Source organism: Schistocerca gregaria, chromosome 1 (genome assembly GCF_023897955.1).
Source record: "Schistocerca gregaria isolate iqSchGreg1 chromosome 1, iqSchGreg1.2, whole genome shotgun sequence".
NCBI lineage: Eukaryota > Metazoa > Arthropoda > Insecta > Orthoptera > Acrididae > Schistocerca > Schistocerca gregaria.
Window position 1 is genome coordinate 1,023,470,588 of NC_064920.1, and position 20,197 is coordinate 1,023,490,784.

At 43.9% G+C, this 20,197-nt stretch overlaps 1 protein-coding gene across 3 annotated transcripts in view; it reads left to right on the plus strand.

The window, feature by feature from the left end:
• The window catches only part of LOC126278966 (guanylate cyclase 32E), an 829,856-nt gene that overhangs the window by 698,210 nt on the left and 111,449 nt on the right, over positions 1-20,197 (plus strand). For all 3 annotated transcript variants that reach the window (XM_049979279.1, XM_049979262.1, XM_049979270.1), the window contains exon 16: positions 14,450-14,639. In XM_049979279.1, coding sequence (XP_049835236.1) covers positions 14,450-14,639 — 190 coding nt within the window. The remainder of the gene's footprint in view (positions 1-14,449; positions 14,640-20,197) is intronic.

The following is a 20,197-nucleotide window of genomic DNA, read 5'->3' on the forward strand; positions in this document are numbered from 1 at the left end:
ACGCCCCAGCAAAGCATTTGCAGGCGCCATCGTACACATAGTTGCAGGAAGGGTCCCTTTCTGTTGTAAGTTTTCTGGGTAAGCGATAGTACATTATGGGTGACCCAGATTTCTGTCCTGAGGGAGTGAAATATTACTGTCTAAAGGAACAAGGAATTCGCTGATTATTTCTGAAATATAATCATCATTTAAGACTGATTATGCCTTGCAGCGTTCAGTCTGGAGCATAGCCCCCATTATAAAATTCCTCCATCACCCATTACTTAGTCCTAACATTGGTGCCTCTTCTAACAAAAAATTATACTGGAATGTATTAAGAGGAAAAGTTGTTTAGGAAATACGTGTTTTTAACCAGGGAAGAAAATATGTTCCTCATTGGCAATAGAAGTAACATGACTGGTGCTATGACCCCCAAGCAGATTAGTCAAAAGTTCGGACATGCCTAGGACGAATTTATCTTAACTGCTGCGTGAAACAGACGGCTGAAAGCAAGGGGAAACTACAGTCGCAATTTTTCCCGAGGGCATGCAGCTTTACTGTATGATTAAAGGATGATGGCGTCCTCTTGGGTAAAGTATTCCGTAGGTAAAATAGTCCCCCATTCGGATCTCCGGGCGGGGACTACTCAAGAGGACGACGTTATCAAGAGAATGAAAACTTGCGTTCTACGGATCGGAGCGTGGAATGTCAGATCCCTTAATCTGGCAGGTAGGTTAGAAAATTTAAAAAGTGAAATGGGTAGGTTAAAGTTAGATATAGTGGGAATTAGTGAAGTTCGGTGACGGGAGGAACAAGACATTTGGTCATGTGAATACAGGGTTATAAATAAAAAATCAAATAGGGGTAATGGAGGAGTAGGTTTAGTAATGAATAAAAAAATAGGAGTAAGGGTAAGCTACTACAAACAGCATAGTGAACGCATTATTGTGGCCAAGATAGACGCGGACCCCACGCCTACTACGGTAGTGCAAGTTTATATGCCAACTAGCTCTGCAGATGATGAAGAAATTGATGGAATGTATAATGAGATAAAAGAAATTATTCAAGTAGTGAAGGGAGACGAAAATTTAATAGTCACAGGTGACTGGAATTCGAGAGTAGGAAAAGGGAGAGAGGCAAACAGAATAGGTGGCTCTGAGCACTATGGGACTTAATATCTGTGGTCATCAGTCCCCTAGAACTTAGAACTACTTAAACCTAACTAACCTAAGGACATCACACACATCCATGCCCGAGGCAGGATTCGAACCTGCGACCGTAGCAGTCGCGCGATTCCGGACTGAGCGCCTAGAACCGCTAGACCACCGCGGCCGGCCAGAATAGGTGAATATGGATTGGGGGTAAGAAATGAAAGAGGAAGCCGCCTGGCAGAATTTTGCGCAGAGCATAACTTAATCATAGCTAATACTTCGTTCAAGAATCACGAAAGAAAGTTATATACATGGAAGAACCCTGGAGATACTAAAAGGTATCATATAGATTATATAATGGTAAGACAGAGATTTAGGAACCAGGCTTCAAACTGTGAGACATTTCCAGGGGGCAGATGTGGACGCTGACCAAAATCTATTGGTTATGAACCGTAGATTAAAACTGAAGAAACTGCAAAAAGGTGGGAATTTAAGGACATGGGACATGGATAATCTGAAAGAACCAGAAGTTGTACAGAGTTTCAGGAAAAGCGTAAGGGAACAATTGACAGGAATGGGGGAATGAAATACAGTAGAAGAAGAATGGGTAGCTTTGAGGAATGAAATAGTGAAGGCAGCACAGGATCAAATAGGTAAAAAGACGAGGGCTGCTAGAAATCCTTGGGTAACAGAAGAAATATTGAATTTAATTGATGATAGGAGAAAATATAAAAATGCAGTAAATGAAGCAGGCAGGCAAAAATGAGTACAAACGTCTCAAAAATGAGATCGACAAGAAGTGCAAAATGGCTAAGCAGGGATGGCTAGAGGACAAATGTAAGGATGTAGAGGCTTATCTCTCTAGGGGTAAGATAGATACTGCCGACAGGAAAATTAAAAACACCTTTGGAGAAAGGAGAACCACTTGCATGAATATCAAGAGCTTTGATGGAAAACCAGTTCTAAGCAAAGAAGGGAAAGCAGAAAGGTGGAAGGCCTATAAAGAGGGTCTATACAAGTGCAATGTACTTGAGGACAATATTATGGGAATGGAAGAGGATGTAGATTTAGATGAAATGGGAGATATGATACTGTGTGAAGAGTTTGACAGAGCACTGAAAGACCTGGGTCGAAACAAGGCCCCCGGAGTAGACAACATTCCATTAGAACTACTGACAGCCTTGGGAGAGCCAGTCCTGACAAAACTCTACCATCTGGTGAGCAAGATGTATGAGACAGGCGAAATACCCTCAGACTTGAAGAAGAATATAATAATTCAATCCCAAAGAAAGCAGGTGTTGCCAGCTTTGAAAATTACCGAACTATCAGTTTAATAAGCCACAGCTGCAAAATACTAACACAAATTCTTTACAGGCGAATGGAAAAACTAGCAGAAGCCGACCTCGAGGAAGATCAGTTTGGATTCCGTAGAAATGTTGGAACACGTGAGGCAATACTGACCCTACGACTTACCTTAGAAGAAGGATTAAGGAAAAGCAAACCTACGTTTCTAGCATTTGTAGACTTAGAGAAAGCTTTTGACAACGTTGATTAGAATACTCTCTTTCAAATTCTGAAGGTGGCAGGGGTAAAATACAGGGAGTGAAAGGCTATTCACAGTTTGTACAGAAAGCAGATGGCAGTTATAAGAGTCGAGGGTACATGAAAGGGAAGCAGTGGTTGGGAAGGGAGTGAGACAGGGTTGTAGTCTCTTCCCGATGTTACTCAATCTGTATATTGAGCAAGCAGTAAAGGAAACAAAAGAAAAATTCGGAGTAGGTATTAAAATCCATGGAGAAGAAATAAAAACTTTGAGGTTCGCCGATGACATTGTAATTCTGTCAGAGACAGCTAAGGACTTCGAAGAGCAGCTGAACAGAATGGACAGTGTCTTGAAAGGAGGGTAAAGATGAACATCAACAAAAGCAAAACGGGGATAATGGAATGTAGTCTAATTAACTCGGGTGATGCGCAAGAAATTAGATTAAGAAATTAGACCCTTAAAGTAGTAAAGGAGTTTTGCTATTTAGGAAGTAAAATAACTGATGATGGTCGAAGTAGAGAGGATATTATATGTTGACTGGCAATGGCAAGGAAAGCGTTTCTGAAGAAGAAAAATTTGTCCACATAGAGTATAGATTTAAATGTCAGGAAGTCGTTTCTGAAACTATTTGTATGGAGTGTAGCCTTGTATGGACGTGATACGTGGACGATAAATAGTTTAGACAAGAAGAGAATAGAAGCTTTCGAAATGTGGTGCTACAGAAGAATGCTGAAGATTATATGGGTAGATCACCTAACTAATGAGGAGGTATAGAATAGATTTGGGGAGAAGAGGAGCTTGTGGCACAACTTGGCTAGAAGAAGGGATCGGTTGGTAGGACAGGTTCTGAAACTTCGAGGGATCAACAGTTTAGTATTGGAGGGCAGCATGGAGGGTAAAAATCGTAGAGGGAGACCAATAGATGAATACACTAAGCAGGTTCAGACGGATGTAGGATGCAGTAGGTACTGGGAGATGAAGAAGCTTGCACAGGATAGAGTAAAATGGAGAGCCGCATCAAACCAGTCTCAGGACTGAAGACCACAATAACAACAACGTGAAACAGGAAACTTTAGAGAACTCTCATTGTGGAACAATTTCTGCTCCATCTGATTTCAGACTTCAGTGTCGCATGGACGGTCACTTACAGCACTGATTGTGAACATAAGCGAGACTACCAGTTGGCTGGCGGTTGGTTTAATCCAGTGGTTATTTTAGGAAATACCTGCTTTTATCGTGCTAAGGAAGGGTGTTACTCATTAGGAAGAGAAGGAACCTGACGGTGCGATGAAGGTTGGAAGCTAGTCAGTCAAATGTAAGAACGTGCCTAGGTCGAATTTACCTAACTGCCACGTGAAACAAGAAATTTTGGGGTGGTATTGCTATGGGAAGGAAGGTGTTCCTTTTAATATCAGAGACGTAAACACCACGTGGATAGCCAGTTTCAGCTATGATTGAGAATGTAAGAGATGACTACCACTTACGATGGCTACTGGTCCAGTCTGACCCAGATGCAACCTTAAAGCTTACTGGACCTTCTACCTTCTACTACGCCATAATGTGTAAACCAATCTAAGGTTGATGGCACCAGTAATGTATTTGCTACCTCGTAATGATATGCAGTAAAGCACACAGCCATCAGCTAATGTTTTTAATTGCCTCAAAGTTATCAATATCAAACAAGTCACCCTGAAATTGTTATTAGAAAATGCGCACATTATTATTTTTGAATCTTCTTTTGTGTCGGAATAACGTTGTTTCAAGTAAATGTTGCATATCCAGAATATCTGAATGGTTGAAATTGACATTATTTCATACGATTTCATATTCACTGATTTAATTGCTTTTGTTTCATTCGCAATATTTCATTCACGTTGTTTTAAGGCCGAACAACCACACCCAAAATGAAACATGGTGAATAAAATCGTCCACACTGGCTGTTAAATACTTTTATTAAGAAGTTACTGGTTTTGCATCAGTAGGGAAGCATCTTCAGGTGATGCTGTTGTTGTTGTTGTTGTTGTTGTTGTCTTCAGTCCTGAGACTGGTTTGATGCTGCTCTCCATGCTACTCTATCCTGTGCAAGCTTCTTCGTCTCCCAGTACCTACTGCAGCCTACATCCTTCTGAATCTGCTTAGTGTATTCGTATCTTTGTCACCCTCTACGATTTTTACCCTCCACGCTGCCCTCCAATACGAAATTGGTGATCCCTCGATGTCTCAGAACATGTCCTACCAACCGATCCCTTATTCTAGTCAAGTTGTGCCACAAACTCCTCCCCAATTCTATTCAATACCACCTCATTCGTTATGTGATCTACCCATCAAATCTTCAGCATTCTTCTGTAGCACCACATTTCGAAAGCTTCTATTCTCTTCTTGTCCAAACTATTTATCGTCCACGTTTTACTTCCATACATAGCTACACTCCATACAAATAGTTTCAGAAACGACTTCCTGACATTTAAATCTATACTCGATGTGAACAAATTTTTCTTCTTCAGAAACTCTTTCCTCGCCATTGCCAGTCTACATTTTATATCCTCTCTACTTCGACCATCATCAGTTACTTTGCTCCCCAAATATGAAAACTCCTTTACTACTTTAAGTGTCTCATTTCTTAATCTAATTCCATCAGTATCACCCGACTTAATTAGACTACATTCCATTATCCTCGTTTTTCTTTTGTTGATGCTCATCTTATACCCCCCTTTCAAGACACTATCCATACCGTTCAACTGTTCTTCCAAGTCCTTTGCTGCCTCTGACAGAATTACAATGTCATCAGCGAACCTCAGAGTTTTTATTTCTTTTCCATGGATTTTAATACCTACTCCGAACTTTTCTTTTGTTTCCTTTACTGCTTGCTCAATATACAGATTGAATAACATCGGGGATAGGCTACAACCATATCCCACTCCGCCGGCCGAAGTGGCCGTGCGGTTCTAGGCGCTGCAGTCTGGAACCGCGAGACCACTACGTTCGGAGGTTCGAATCCTGCCTCGGGCATAGATGTGTGCGGTGTCCTTAGGTTAGTTAGGTTTAACTAGTTCTAAGTTCTAGGGGACTAATGACCTCAGAAGGTGAGTCTGTTAGTGCTCAGAGCCTTTTTTGCTTTTTTTGTCTCACTCCTAGCTCCGGCTCTGCTTTCATGCTTTTGTGCAGCGGAACTTCCGCTGACGGGTATGGGCCATGCTACAAGGACGGGGTGTGAGGGGGGGGGGGGGGGCGTTTGTCGTATCCCGTAGCTCCAGGAAGAGACGATCTCTTAGTAGATCACAGTGCCTTATCGCAGGGGCTCTAGACTGAATTTTTACAACGGCTTTAGCCTAGTCGCCTTGATAATTGTTCCTGTCCGGGGAGAGAGCATTGGTCCGAATGTCAGTTATCCGCTAGTTAATTCCCGTGGACCTTTCTGCCGAGAACCGTATGTGCTAGGTTCGCAAAAAAGCATTTCGTCCCGGTTGCTGAAATGAACAGGCATAGCGGGACACCTGTCGTCATGTCGCCGGGACAGGTCTCGTGTTTTGTACAGTCATGCGGTTACCGTCACCAAGCTACTTCCCGTGCGAGTAGAGTATCAGTTTCTTGATTGGGCGCTGAGTGTGATGTCATAGGATGTGCCGGTGGGTGCCTGTTCCTTGTCGCTTAAAGCGATAGGACTGAAGGATGACAATTTGCCCGTCCTCGGAGAGCGGAGAATTTAGAGATTGCAATATGGAAGGAGTGACGCATTATTTTTGGTCGTTTTAGCTTCCACATGGAATGTTTTTGGAAATGCGAAGCGAAGCGGTGGAGAGGACATTCAGGCGGATGTCATGGTACGAGCAAGATTCCGGCTAGGTCTCAGCAGGTGTTGGATAGAGGACCGTCATAGGCGTTGGAGCAAGATTTCGAAACTTGATCGTGGAGAACGAGATGGAGGTCTACCGTTCTAGCCGTCCATGTCGTGTACTGGTCGCCAAATTCCTGACTGCAGCTTGTTTATGGTGAGCATTCTGCAGCTCTGGCACTGTAGGAATTTTTAAGGTGAATTTTCACCGTCCACGACGAGCACTTTCAAGAACCAGCAGCCATTGTCCAATTTGCATTTCGTGCTAGTTTGCAGCTTTGCGGCATACAGTCACTGCCAATAATTACCATCTGTAGAGCATGAAACCGGAATTTCCCTTTATATGGTGTTAGCCGTCAGTTTAGGCCCCGTGAGACGGCGACGGCAGCGCCATCTGCTTCCAGTAACGGCTGACGACGAATATCAACACACAGTAATCCAAGTTTCATACACCGATATCTGTTCCCAACCCTGAATATGTCGAGTTTTTAGCCTATGAACTACTATTTGCAGGCAGCATTGGTTGTCTGTTATCATTTGAAGAAAACTGCTGCAGAATCGCTTCGAATACTTGTCGAAGCTTTCGACGAACATGCGTGTGGGAAAAAAGAGCGTTGGAGTGCTTAAAAAAAATTCAGAAGTGGTGATTTTGACGTGAGAAACGACGAGAGCGGGAAACCACTGAAAACGCCCCAATACAAAGAATTGCAGGCCTTATTGCCTGAAGGTGATACTCAGACTCAACAGGAACTCGCAGAACAATTGAATGTGACGCAGAAAGCCTCTTGTCTTCTGTTGAAAACTATGGAAAACGTGCAGAAAGTGAGAAAATGGGTTCCACATGAACTGATTGAAAGAAAGGAAGCAAATCGAAAGACCACTTGTGAGATGCTGCTCTCCAGATACAAAAAGAAAGTCGTTTCTTCACTAAACAGTGACAGGTGATGAAAAATGGATCCCAAGCGTCGTAAATCATGGGTGAATCCCGGCAAACCATGGACATCCACTGCAAGATCAAATCGATTTGGAAGGAAGATAATGCTCTGTGTTTCGTGGTATCAGAAGGGTGTCTTATATTGCTAGCTGCCAAAACCTGGTTAAACCATTAACACTGATCGCTATCAACAGCAAATGATCGATTTAAATCTAGCATTACGTTAAAAACGATCGGAATACAGAAAAAACGCAACACGAAGTCTTATTGCTCCATGATAACGCCCCATCACACACACAAAAATGGGTCAGGGTAACGATCGAGGCGTTCAGTTGCGAAATATTAGGGCATGGGGCTAATTCTCCAGACTTTGCTCCGTCCGATTATCATCTCTTTGCTTCACTGGGACATGCTCTCTCTGAACAACGCTTCAATTCCTATGAAAATGTACGAAAATGGCTCGCTGACTGGCTCACTTCAAAAGAATAAATGTTTTTTGGCGTAGCATTCATAGCCTGCCGGAGAGATGGGAGAAATGTATAAAGAACAATGAAGATTACTTGGAATAAAACATTGTTTATCAATTTCAAACAACAAATGTGTAGTTATAGCATCCAAATTCCGGTTTCATACTTCTACAATTGGTAGTTTCAGTCAGATCGCAATATCGCAGTTAATGTCGGTGTAGGAGTTAATTTTCCACCCTGTCCATTACTTTATCAAGCTTTTTTCTTTCTTTTTGCTTATGCCTTGTCCCGCATTTTTCGTCGGGTCGGCATTGTTACAGTCGGTTTGGCGAGGTTAATTTAAAGGGATGGCCAGATACCCTTCCTGCCAATACCACGTTCCACTCCAGGATGGAATCAGTGTACCCCAGCTGTCTGCATGGAAATCATCTAAGAGTGTGAACATGTTTCAAATGTCTACAAGTCGTGTAACTGAGGCAGGACATGTGGACCATCCCGGTATTCACCTAGTGGGGCGAGGAGAACCGCCTAAAAGCCACATCCAGGCTGGCCAGCACACCGGCCATCGTCGTTAATCCGCCAGGTGGATTCGACCCGGCGCAAGCCCGCTTACGCGAGTTCAGGAAGCAGTGCATTAGCGCTCCCAGCTAACCTGGCGGTACCCTCAACTTTATCAAGCATACATCGGTAAATGCAATTCATTGCATTGTACAAAAACTTGGATATCATCGATGTTGTTTGTGTCAGGTCACGTACAATGTCATTCTCCGTTAGTGCAATAAATTTATACTTACTTAAATTCAAAACTATCATCTCAGAAAATGCTTTTACCTTATTCAGTTATTCATTGTATTCATTTATGCGGTACTTGATAGGAATTATTTTGAAATATTTTACGTTGTGTCAATTTCAGATACACTGATAAGGGCCGCAATAGCCATTTGTGTATGAACTTTCCTTTGTCTAATATTCTACAATTATGTGCACTGATGGGTGGTTCCGTGCCGTAGAATATTACCAGTCAGAAGGTCTGTAGAGGTATTCCACGTACCTTCCACCGAAACAGATGCGTGGTAACCTGCAGTAGGTAGGAAGCACATTACTATTTCATTCCACTGTAAAATAAATGTTAACAGATGGTATTTATTCAAAATACTGAAGAGAGACTACCTCAATGACAAAACAGACCAAGAACCTATAGATTACGTCGAGAAAAGAGTGTAGGAACAATATAACCGAGAAAGGAAAAAGACAAGCATTTATTATGAATGTACTGGAAAGGCGAATAAAAAAAAGGAAAAACTAAATATCAGAACCAAAACAAAAATGCAAAATGGAAAGGAAATAGTACTGGGATTCGCTCATAATCAGATTATCCTGTCTGAACGTATGAAAGACTAAATGGCAATATTAAATTCTGCCTTCAGATAACTTGCTAAACATTACCAAATAAAATACACAAAACAGTGCCTGCCGAAAATAATTTTAAAAAAGTAGAAACAAAATTACAACTTGGTAAACACAAAAATAAATCGCACGAAAAGAAACTGTCACGTTATCAGTTGCGAAGCTTCCACTAAGCCGCTCCGCCCTCGGAACATTAACGGATTTTTCCGTGCCAAAGCCTAAGGCAACTTGCCAGACTTTGAGCCCATAGCTTGCGCTGTGCAGCAGATTAGGTTAGTCGAAGTTTCTATCTTTTTTTCTTTTGATTTGTTGCTTTTCTATGATAAAAGAGAAAAGCGGATTGCAGATGAAGTATAGGGCTGAAGCAAAGTATCGGAAAGTCACATAATTCATCACGAGTCGGAAACGAGATTATTCCAAAACTGTTAAAGCGGAAGTGTGTGTGTGTGTGTGTGTGTGTGTGTTTGTGTGTGTGTGTGTGCGCGCTTGTCAGTACGTTTCAGTAAATGTTGCCACTGGACTAGTATCTTTCATCTCAGAACTGTTCAGTTTGTTGTACATCATCGAATCCTGGCATTATACAGGGTGTTACAAAATAGTAAGGCCAAACTTTCAGGAAACATTCCTCACACACAAAGAAAGAAAATATGTTATGTGGACATGTGTCCGGGAACGCTTACTTTCCATGTTAGAGCTCATTTTATTACTTTTCTTCAAATTACATTAATCATGGAACGGAAACACACAGCAACAGAACGTACCAGCGTGACTTCAAACATTTTGTTACATGAAATGTTCAAAATGTCCTCCGTTAGCGAGGATACATGCATCCACCCTTCCTCGCATGGAATCCCTGATGCGCTGATGCAGCCCTGGAGAATGGCGTATTGTATCACAGCCGTCCACAATACGAGCAGGAAGACATTTGGTACAGGGGTTGCGTAGACAAGAGCTTTCAAATGCCACCATAAATGAAAGTCAAGAGGGTTGAGGTCAGGAGAGCGTGGAGGCCATGGAATTGGTCCGCCTCTACCAATCCATCGGTCACCGTGTTTGTTGTTGAGAAGCGTACGAACACTTTGACTGTAATGTGCAGGAGCTCCATCGTGCATGAACCACATGTTGTGTCGTACTTGTTAAGGCACATGTTCTAGCAGCACAGGTAGAGTGTCCCGTATGAAATCATGATAACGTGCTCCATTGAGCGTAGGTGGAAGAACATGGGGCCCAATCAAGACATCACCAACAATGCCTGCCCAAACGTTCACAGAAAATCTGTGGTGATGACGTGATTGCACAATTGCATGCGAATTCTCGTCATCCCACATATGTAGATTGTGAAAATTTACAATTTGATCACGTTGGAATGAAGCCTCATCCGTTAAGAGAACATTTGCTTTGCAATGAGGATTGACATATTGTTGGATGAACCATTCGCAGGAGTGTATGCGTGGAGGCCAATCAGCTGCTGATAGTGCCTGTACATGGTACGGAAACAACTAGTTCTCCTGTAGCACTCTCCGTACAGTGACGTGGTCAACGTTACCTTGTACAGCAGCAACTTCTCTGACAGTGACATTAGGGTTATCGTCAACTGCACGAAGAATTGTCTCGTCCACTGCAGGTGTCCTCGTCGTTCTAGGTCTTCCCCATTCGCGAGTCATAGGCTGGAATGTTCCGTGCTCCCTAAGACGCCGATCAATTGCTTCGAACGTCTTCCTGTCGCGACACCTTCATTCTGGAAATCTGTCTCGATACAAATGTACCGCGCCACGGCTATTGCCCCGTGCTAATCCATACATCAAATGTAAATCTGCCAACTCCGCGTTTCTAAACATTGCACTTACTGCAAAACCACGTTCGTGATGAACACTAACCTGTTGATGCTACGTACTGATGTGGTTGATGCTAGTACTGAAGAGCAATGAGTCGCATGTCGACACAAGCACCGAAATCAACATTACCTTCCTTCAATTGGGCCAACTGGCGGTCAATCGAGGAAGTACAGTACATACTGACGAAACTAAAATGAGCTCTAACATCAAAATTAAGCGTTTCCGGACACAAGTCCACATAACATCTTTTCTTTATTTGTGTGTGAGGAATGTTTCCTGAAAGTTTGGCCGTACCTTTTTGTAACACCGTGTATAAGGAACCACTCTTATAATACAATGTTACAAAACCTCTGTCAAATACCAAATGGAAAGCGAACACTACAGTGTTATTTACGCTGATAAGCCAAAACATTGTGACAACTGCCCATCGCAACTTTGGATGCCGTGTGATGGCGTTCCGGGCACGTGACGCAGAAACAAAAGTATGTAAGCGAAGCAGACACGGACAGGAGATTACCCTATTGAAGATATAGGTTACAAATGGTGAACTCCACTGAGATAAGCAACCTTGACAAGGGGCAGATTATTGTAACGCAGAGCTTGTGAACGAGTACACAGAAACCGGCGACGCTGATCGAATATTCACGTGCGACTGTCGTCAGCATCTACAGAAAGAGGTGGAAGGACAGGGAAACTACCACTAGACGCCAAATGGTTGGACGTCCACGACTCTTCACATAACGTGGGGTTCGGAGGCTTGTCTACTCTATATAGGATAGATTCTCACAAAGATGCATCCACAAGTTTGAAAGACGTGCATCTACCTTGCACTTCTTTCACTTATCTACAAATGCTGAAATAGCATGCCTGCTGTTCTGCTGATTTTTTCAGTGTGACAGCATAATGAAACTTGAGAGAGGATTGGAGCAAGGTACTTTTATTTTATCTCTATATTCAGCAGCCTCCTTCAGCTAGCCCTACTGGCTTTCATTTTCCCGAGCTGACCTTTTAGCTTTGAAGCATGGGCCGGTAGTTTGAACGACTTGGGAACCGGCCGTGGTGAACGAACGGTTCAAGGTGCTTCAGTCCGGAACCGCGCGACTGCTACGGTCGCAGGTTCGAATCCTGCCTCGGGCATGGATGTGTGTGATGTCCTTAGGTTAGTAGGTTTAAGTAGTTCTACGTTCTAGGGGACTGATGACCTCAAATGTTAAGTCCCATAGTGCTCAGAGCCATTTGAGCCATTTTGAACGACTTGGAGAAGCCACAGTAGTCCTTCTTACTCGTCTAAGTATTAGTACCAACCTGAAACTCAGTTTCTCCTGCACGTTTTGCTCTGTAAAGAGGCCTCCCTGAATACTCTCTAACTAAATTCTATCCAATCACGAGTCATTCCGCCAAGTGAGGAATGTCTGCTTGAACGGCAGCTAGTTCGGCGACGGATCCGTACCGCCTGATTGACCGGCGAAAAATGCGCCAATTCCCACCCCCACAAGGCCCGGCTCCGTTGCAGCAACGGCCGGTAGGCGGTTAGCAGTCGTGAGGAGTGGGTGGCGAGATCCAGAAGAAGACGGTTGCAAGTTGGTAGGCATGCGCGCTCTTGCTAGGTTCAGAAGTGTGGTGAATCGCCAATACTTATTAAAGTGTTAGGTGATCTTTAATTTCGGAAGGATTTGCGCCTAATTGCTTTCATTTCTTCCTCGTTTTGCAATTTTGTTCTCGGACTTTGCGTCCGAGCTTGGTCGACTGCAGTATGCAAAGTATACGTGGGACTCTCAGTCACCACGTTCGGTATAATTCAACCCCCGTCGTAACTACTTCACCTTCAGCGAATGTTTTTCCTTCTCCAATACTCCGTGATATTAGTGAACGTGGCGAGTAGTTCTGCACACGATATCTAAATTGAACCAGAAGTTGCATGGCCCGCGATTCTTGTTACTCGTATTCGTAAATCAAAGTGTTGCAGAATGATTTTTATGAATTTTATTAGTTTACGGACGGGGGGCCGCTTTAATAACGTACATCCACAAGTATTTTATAGTTTGCCTTTTCAGTATATTTACGTAGTAGACTGGATCCCGTCTCTCACCTTTCACTAACTATTAGAGTAAATTCTTGTCTAAATGGTAGGCTCCCACCTTTCCGTTCCCATTTCGAACGCTAGTGTTGTGGGTGACTGTTGAATTTAGGCCATATCCCGCTATGGCCCCCAGTCTTGTATTAACGTCCATAGGTAACAAAATATGTATACGCAATAATTATACTTCGTTTGTACAAGTGTAATTTCGATTTAAAGTAAATTGTTGTACTTTTAATTCGACTTTCAATGAAAAGTGTTAACCCCATTTATAGAGATATCAAGGAAATACTAGCATTCCAAGGCCCCCTACTGAAATATGCTTCTATTAAGATGATAAAATTAATTGTAAATCCAATGAATAGTTTCTGTTTCATCCTGGTGGATATCTTTTATGCAGTCAGATAGATCTGTAAGAAATTCAACTCCAGTCCTTCCTTCTTCATGAGGGAAAGTCACAATGATAGGGCAGTTGTGAGCAAAATACACGTTATGTGGTGAAAAGGGAGGCTCTGCCATTCTCGATCCCTTTTAATGGGCAAGACACCTCTTGTAAGTGTTTCGAAGCACACTCTTTATCGTAAATTGTTGAAAATGGAGCTCCGCAGCAAACCACCCTACGTGTTCACTTGCGGGCACAACAACTTCATCAGTTACGATTGCAATGGGTACTGGACCATCGTGATTCGACCATGGATCAGTGGTAACGTGTCGGCTCTTCGGGTAAGCCACATTTTTGCTACACTAGCTCGATGGTCGTCTCCGCAAACTCCGTGACTGAGGTAACGGCTGCTCGAAACGTGCACAGCACCACGAACGCAAACTTGTGGGAGCAGTGTTATGCTTTCTGTAACATTCTCCTGCGCTTACACGGGACGTGTGGTAGTTACTGAAGACACGCTGGCAGCCGCTAACCACCTGCAACCCTTCATGCTTGATGTCTTTCTCGACGGCGATGTCATCTCTCATCAGTACAACCGCCCGTGTGTCTGGACCAAAACAGCGCAACAGCAGTCTGAGAGCATTACAGTGAACTCGCGTTGATGTGTCGACGTAAGATGATGATATTCGTCGAAACGTCGCAGTACCTCCACATTACAACCCGTCCAGAAATGCGAGGTCTTTTCTCCAATTCCTTCCAATGAGTCCTGATCTCAGTATTAGCATAGTATCTTCTGCCTAGCGTGTTATTTTGGCTCAAGTGTTCTGTGATTTCCTGCGCAGGGCTGCTGTTCCGTGCGCCGGAGCTGCTGCGCGCGCCGTCGTGGGGCGGCGGCTCCCAAAAGGCGGACGTGTACGCCTTCGCCATGGTGCTGTTCGCCCTGCATGCCAGGCACCCCCCATGGGCAGAAGCTGGCCTCGCGCCGGCTGACGTGGTCAGGCGCGTCGCGGCCACGGAGGTCCCGCCCTTCAGGTACAGTCTACTGTCTACACTGACAGAAGCGCCGCACTTCAGGTACCGTCTACTGTCTGCACCGACAGAAGTGCCACACTTCAGGTACCGTCTACTGTCTGCACCGATAGAAGTGCCACACTTCAGGTACCGTCTACTGTCTGCACCGACAGAAGTGCCACACTTCAGGTACCGTCTACTGTCTGCACCGACAGAAATGCCACACTTCAGGTACCGTCTACTGTCTGCACCGACAGAAGTGCCACACTTCAGGTACCGTCAAATGTCTGCACCGACAGAAGTGCCACACTTCAGGTACCGTCAAATGTCTGCACCGACAGAAGTGCCACACTTCAGGTACAGTCTTCTGTCTACACTGACAGAAGCGCCACACTTCAGGTACCGTCTACTGTCTGCACTGACAGAAGTGCCACACTTCAGGTACCGTCTACTGTCTGCACTGACAGACGTGCCACACTTCAGGTACCGTCTACTGTCTGCACTGACAGAAGTGCCACACTTCAGGTACCGTCTACTGTCTGCACTGACAGAAGTGCCACACTTCAGGTACCGTCTACTGTCTGCACTGACAGAAGTGCCACACTTCAGGTACCGTCTACTGTCTGCATTGACAGAAGTGCCACCCTTCAGGTACCATCTTCTGTCTACACTGACAGAACTGCCACCCTTCAGGTACCGTCCACTGTGAACGCTGACAGATGTGCCACCCTTCAGGAACAGTCTGCTGTCAACACTGACAGAGATACTGCCCTTCAGATACTGCCATTAAAATTTCTACACCACGAAGATGACGTGCTACAGATGCGAAATTTAACCGACACGAAGAAGATGCTGTGATATTCAAATGAATAGCTTTTCAGAGCATTCACACAAGGTTGGTGCCGATTTCCCATACACACAGAGCAGTTGACCGACGTTGCCTGGTGAAATGTTGTTGTCATGCCTCCTGTAAGGAGGAGAAATGCGTACCATCACGTTTCCAACTTTGATAGAGGTCGGATTGTAGCCTATCGCGATTGCGGTTTATCGTATCCCGACACTGCTGCTCGCGATGGTCGAGATCCAATGACTGTTAGCAGAATATGGAATCGGTGGGTTCAGGAGGGTAATACGGAACACCGTGCTGGATCCCAATGGCCTCGTATCACTAGCAGTCGAGATGACAGGCATCTTATCCGCACGGATGTAACGGAGCGTGCAGCCACGTCTCGATCCTGAGTCAACAGATGGGGACGTTTGCAAGACAACAACCATCTGCACCAACAGTTCGATGATGTCTGCAGCAGCATGGACTATCAGCTCAGATACCGTGGCTGCGGCTACCCTTGACGCTGCATCACAGACAGGAGCGCCTGCGATGGTGTACTCAACGACGAACCTGGATGCACTAATGGCAAAATGTCATTTTTTCGGATGAATTCAGGTTCTGTTTACAACATCGTGATGTTCGCATCCGTTTTTGGCGACATCGCGGTGAACGCACATTGGAAGCGTGTATTCGTCATCGCCATACTGGCGTATCATCTGGCGTGATGGTATGGGGTGCTATTGGTTACACGTCTGTCACCTCTTGTTCGCATTGACGGCAATTTGAACAGTGGACGTTACATTTCAGATGTGTTACGACCCGTAGCTCTACCCTTCATTCGATCCCTGCGAAACCCTACATTTCAGCAGGATAACGCACGACCGCATGTTGCACGTCGTGTACGGGCCTTTCTGGATACAGAAAATGTTCGAATGCTGCCCTGGCGAGCACATTCTCAAGATCTCTCTCCAATTGAAAACGTCTGGTCAATGGTGGGCGAACAACTGGCTCGTCACAATACGAAAGTCACTACTCTTGATGAACTGTGGTATCGTGTTGAAGTTGCATGGGCAGCTGTACCTGTACACGCCATCCAGGCTGTTTGACTCCATGCCCAGGCGTATCAAGGCCGTTATTGCTGCCACAGGTGGTTGTTCTAGATACTGATTTCTCAGGATCGATGCGTCCAAATTGCATGAAAATGTAATCACATGTCAGTTCTAGTATAATATATGAATACCCAATGAATACCCGTTTATCATCTGCATTTCTTCTAGGTGTAGCAATTTTAATGGCCAGTAGTGTAACTACCATCTACATTGGAGAGGTACCGGCCTTCAGATACTGTCTACTGTGACAGGCACACACGTGCACACGGTACTTTTTGCAATCTTTCTGGCACAGATAATTACATACACCACACACAAAAACAGATGGTATTTTTTTATGATTTGTCCGTAGCTTTTGACTTGACAGTCTTTTAGTAGTGCTTAGGTTTTATGGACATAGTAGTATTAGAACCACGTGCTTTGCATTCTAATGAAGGCATACAGCACAAAATGTGGCACTGAATAATTCAGTAGTTAAATGTATTTTATCCGTAATGAATGCAGTTGAACTCCGCCACTGTTCCTTTATAGGGTGTAGAATAATAACCGCCATCAAACACAACAGAAGCTGATTTTAATTAATACCCGACCGCTTTCGGGCCTGTAGCCATCTTCAGGTGGTTTACATTCACATACTCGGTGTTCGAGATCACTGTTTAAATAAAAAAAATGTTATGGTAACCAAATAGACACAAATGAAACATTTGGAAGTGGCTAATCAACATGAGTTGTAAAATATTACAGTACTTACATACAACTGGAGTATCCATATCGTTTTCACATTTCACTCATCACGTTTGTAGTAACATCAGAAGCACATGCACCCACAATATCCAACGTGTTTACATTGTAGAGCTGAGATTACGGTCAAAGAGCTTAGTTCAAAGAAGTACACAAATTTCAACAAAGATAAAAGTCGTCAGTTGCACAAGAAAATCTATTTTGTTCACTTTACCGGTTTCGACAGTTTAAACTGCCTTGGTTGACCGCATATTTGAGGTTCCTCTCAGTGAATCTGCTGTTGCTACGGAGCTTAACAACCTTAAATAGCCGCGCGGGGTAGCCGAACGGTCTTGGGCGTCCTGTCACGGTTCGAGCTGCTCCCCCCTGTCGGAGATTTGCGTCCTCCCTCGGGCATGCGTGTGTGTGTCCTTAGCGTAAGTTAATTTAAATTAGATTAAACAGTGCGTAAGCTTAGGGACCGATGACCTCAGCTGTTTGGTCCCATAACATCTTACAACAAATTTCCAAGCAACCTTAAATACATTCCCGTCAGCAATAGGTATCTGGCTAGTTTTGTACAGAATCTGTATAAACTAAATCTAGTGAACACAGCAATTCTTCTTTACTTAATAAAGATGGTGGGACTGGGAAAAAATATTGTACAATTTCTTTTCCTAGGGGACATGTCATATTGGACTGCCAAGTTGTTAAAAAATACTATCGAAATGTGGCGTTTTTAACTGATAGTATCACTAAGCTGCCATTTATGCATAACGAGAGACCTACAACCTACAAATATCTCTAATCTGGGATATAAAAATTAAGTTCAATCTATGCCCGAGCTTTTATATAGAACAAATAGGGAGGGATTTTAAAACCCGTTTTCACGAACACTTATTCGTCAAAGATGGTGAAAATTCTTAAAACTGAAAACATATCTCCCTCTCCATCTTTACTCTATTTGGAAAGTTTGCATATAGTCGACAAAGAGTACAAGATGAATCTCTTAGGAGAAGTTGAAATTTATACACATTCCCGCCTCAGCTATAAGGATTTGCTGAATGATCAATTCGCACTGAAAAATGGCGTGTACAGGTACAGCTGCCCATGCAACTTCAACACGATACCACAGTTCGTGACTTTCGTATTGTGACGAGCCAGTTGTGTCTGATTACATAGTCCAACTGGCTTGCTAACAGGTTTTAAAAAAAATTTATTTTATCTTTCCTACCCAGCATTTACTAATGCCGTTTTAGGGACCCATGTCTTTAGCAGCTTCGTCCCATAGGAACTTACGACAAACTTTCAGAAATCCGTTTATGTAACATAGATTTCTTCGTGCTCACGATGTTTTCTAGTTATAACAACGAACAAATACTTATTTTTATTGGGTAGCGGTCACTGTTAATCACCTACCAAGGTCTATTATTTCCCACATATCAAACTTTACTTAGCATCTAGATATTCTCCAGGCACGTTTCCACACAGCAAGACAACTTGTAAACATACTTTGGAGCCTTCGCAAACCTTCGACTCGGTGACCTCCACTACCTGCTGTCGAAGCCGGTGCAGCTCAGTCGAGTTTCCACCAAGCAAGATGGCGCAATGGCTAGCACACTGGACTTGCATTCGGGAGGTCGTCGGTTCAAACACGCGTCCGGCCATCCTGATTCAGGTTTTCCTTGGTTTCCCTAAATCGCTTCAGGCAACAGACGGGATGGATCCTTTTAAATGGCACGGCCAACTTCCCTCCCCCGTCCTTCCTTAATCCGATCGCACCGTTGACCTCGTTGTTTGGTCCCCTCCCCCAAATCAACCAAAGCACCAACTTGTGTGCCGCGCGGGATTAGCCGTGCGGTCTTAGGCGCTGCAGTCATGGACAGTGCGACTGGTCCCGGCGGAGGTTCGAGTCCTCCCTCGGGCATGGGTGAGTGTGTGTGTGTGTGTGTGTGTGTGTGTGTTTGTCCTTAGGATAATTTAGGTTAAGTAGTGTGTAAGCTCAGGGACTGATGACCTTAGCAGTTAAGTCCCATAAAATTTCACACACATTTGAACATTTGAACCAACTTGTGTTTCCCGCTAACGCCCGTGGAGGGGCCGACCTTGTCTCCTGTCTACTGAACAATTCAACTTATCACCGCTGTTCCAGTGTCCTATGGTGCCATAATAAAATGATAAGAACTGAACGATTTATCTTTCTTCACCTATCCCTGTACGTTGTAATGATGTTATTTTTGTGTGTCTGTTTGTTTACCACTTGGTCCATGGTTCATTGTCTTTTGTTAATCATTCTACATGGTTTTATAGTGTTTAAAGCATACCTGAGCTTCAACTGTCGCAAAATGTAATACAGTGTGTATGTACACTTGCTCTCTCACTTCGTATATAGGCGTGTTCAGTGCTCTTCACGTCATCAGTTTGGTGGCTGACGTTTCTCGCACTTACTGTGTACGCCTACCACAGTAGTACAAGTTTGTATGCCAACTAGCTCCGCAACTAATGAATAGATTGAAGATCCATGGTTCATGAGGGGAGGCCCTAGAACTTAGAACTACTTAAACCTAACTAACCTAAGGACATCACACACATCCATGTCCAAGTCAGGATTCAAACCTGCGACCGTAGAGGTCAAGCGGTTCCAGACTGAAGCGCCTAGAACCGCAAGGCCACACCGGCCGGCAGGAAATGAAAAAAAATCAGTGGATTTGTGTAGAAATTGACTGAAGATGGCCGAAACATAGAATACAAATTGACATTGTCAAGTTAGGGGGGTGATCTAGACTAATGTAAAAACAAAAGAACAGCTTTAAACAGCCAAGAACGCTACTGTACAGCATTTATTGTGATCACAAGTTTCAGCAAACTACGTTGCTATCATTAAAGTTTCTGCGGTACATTCCACAGAATTTTGATTAAAT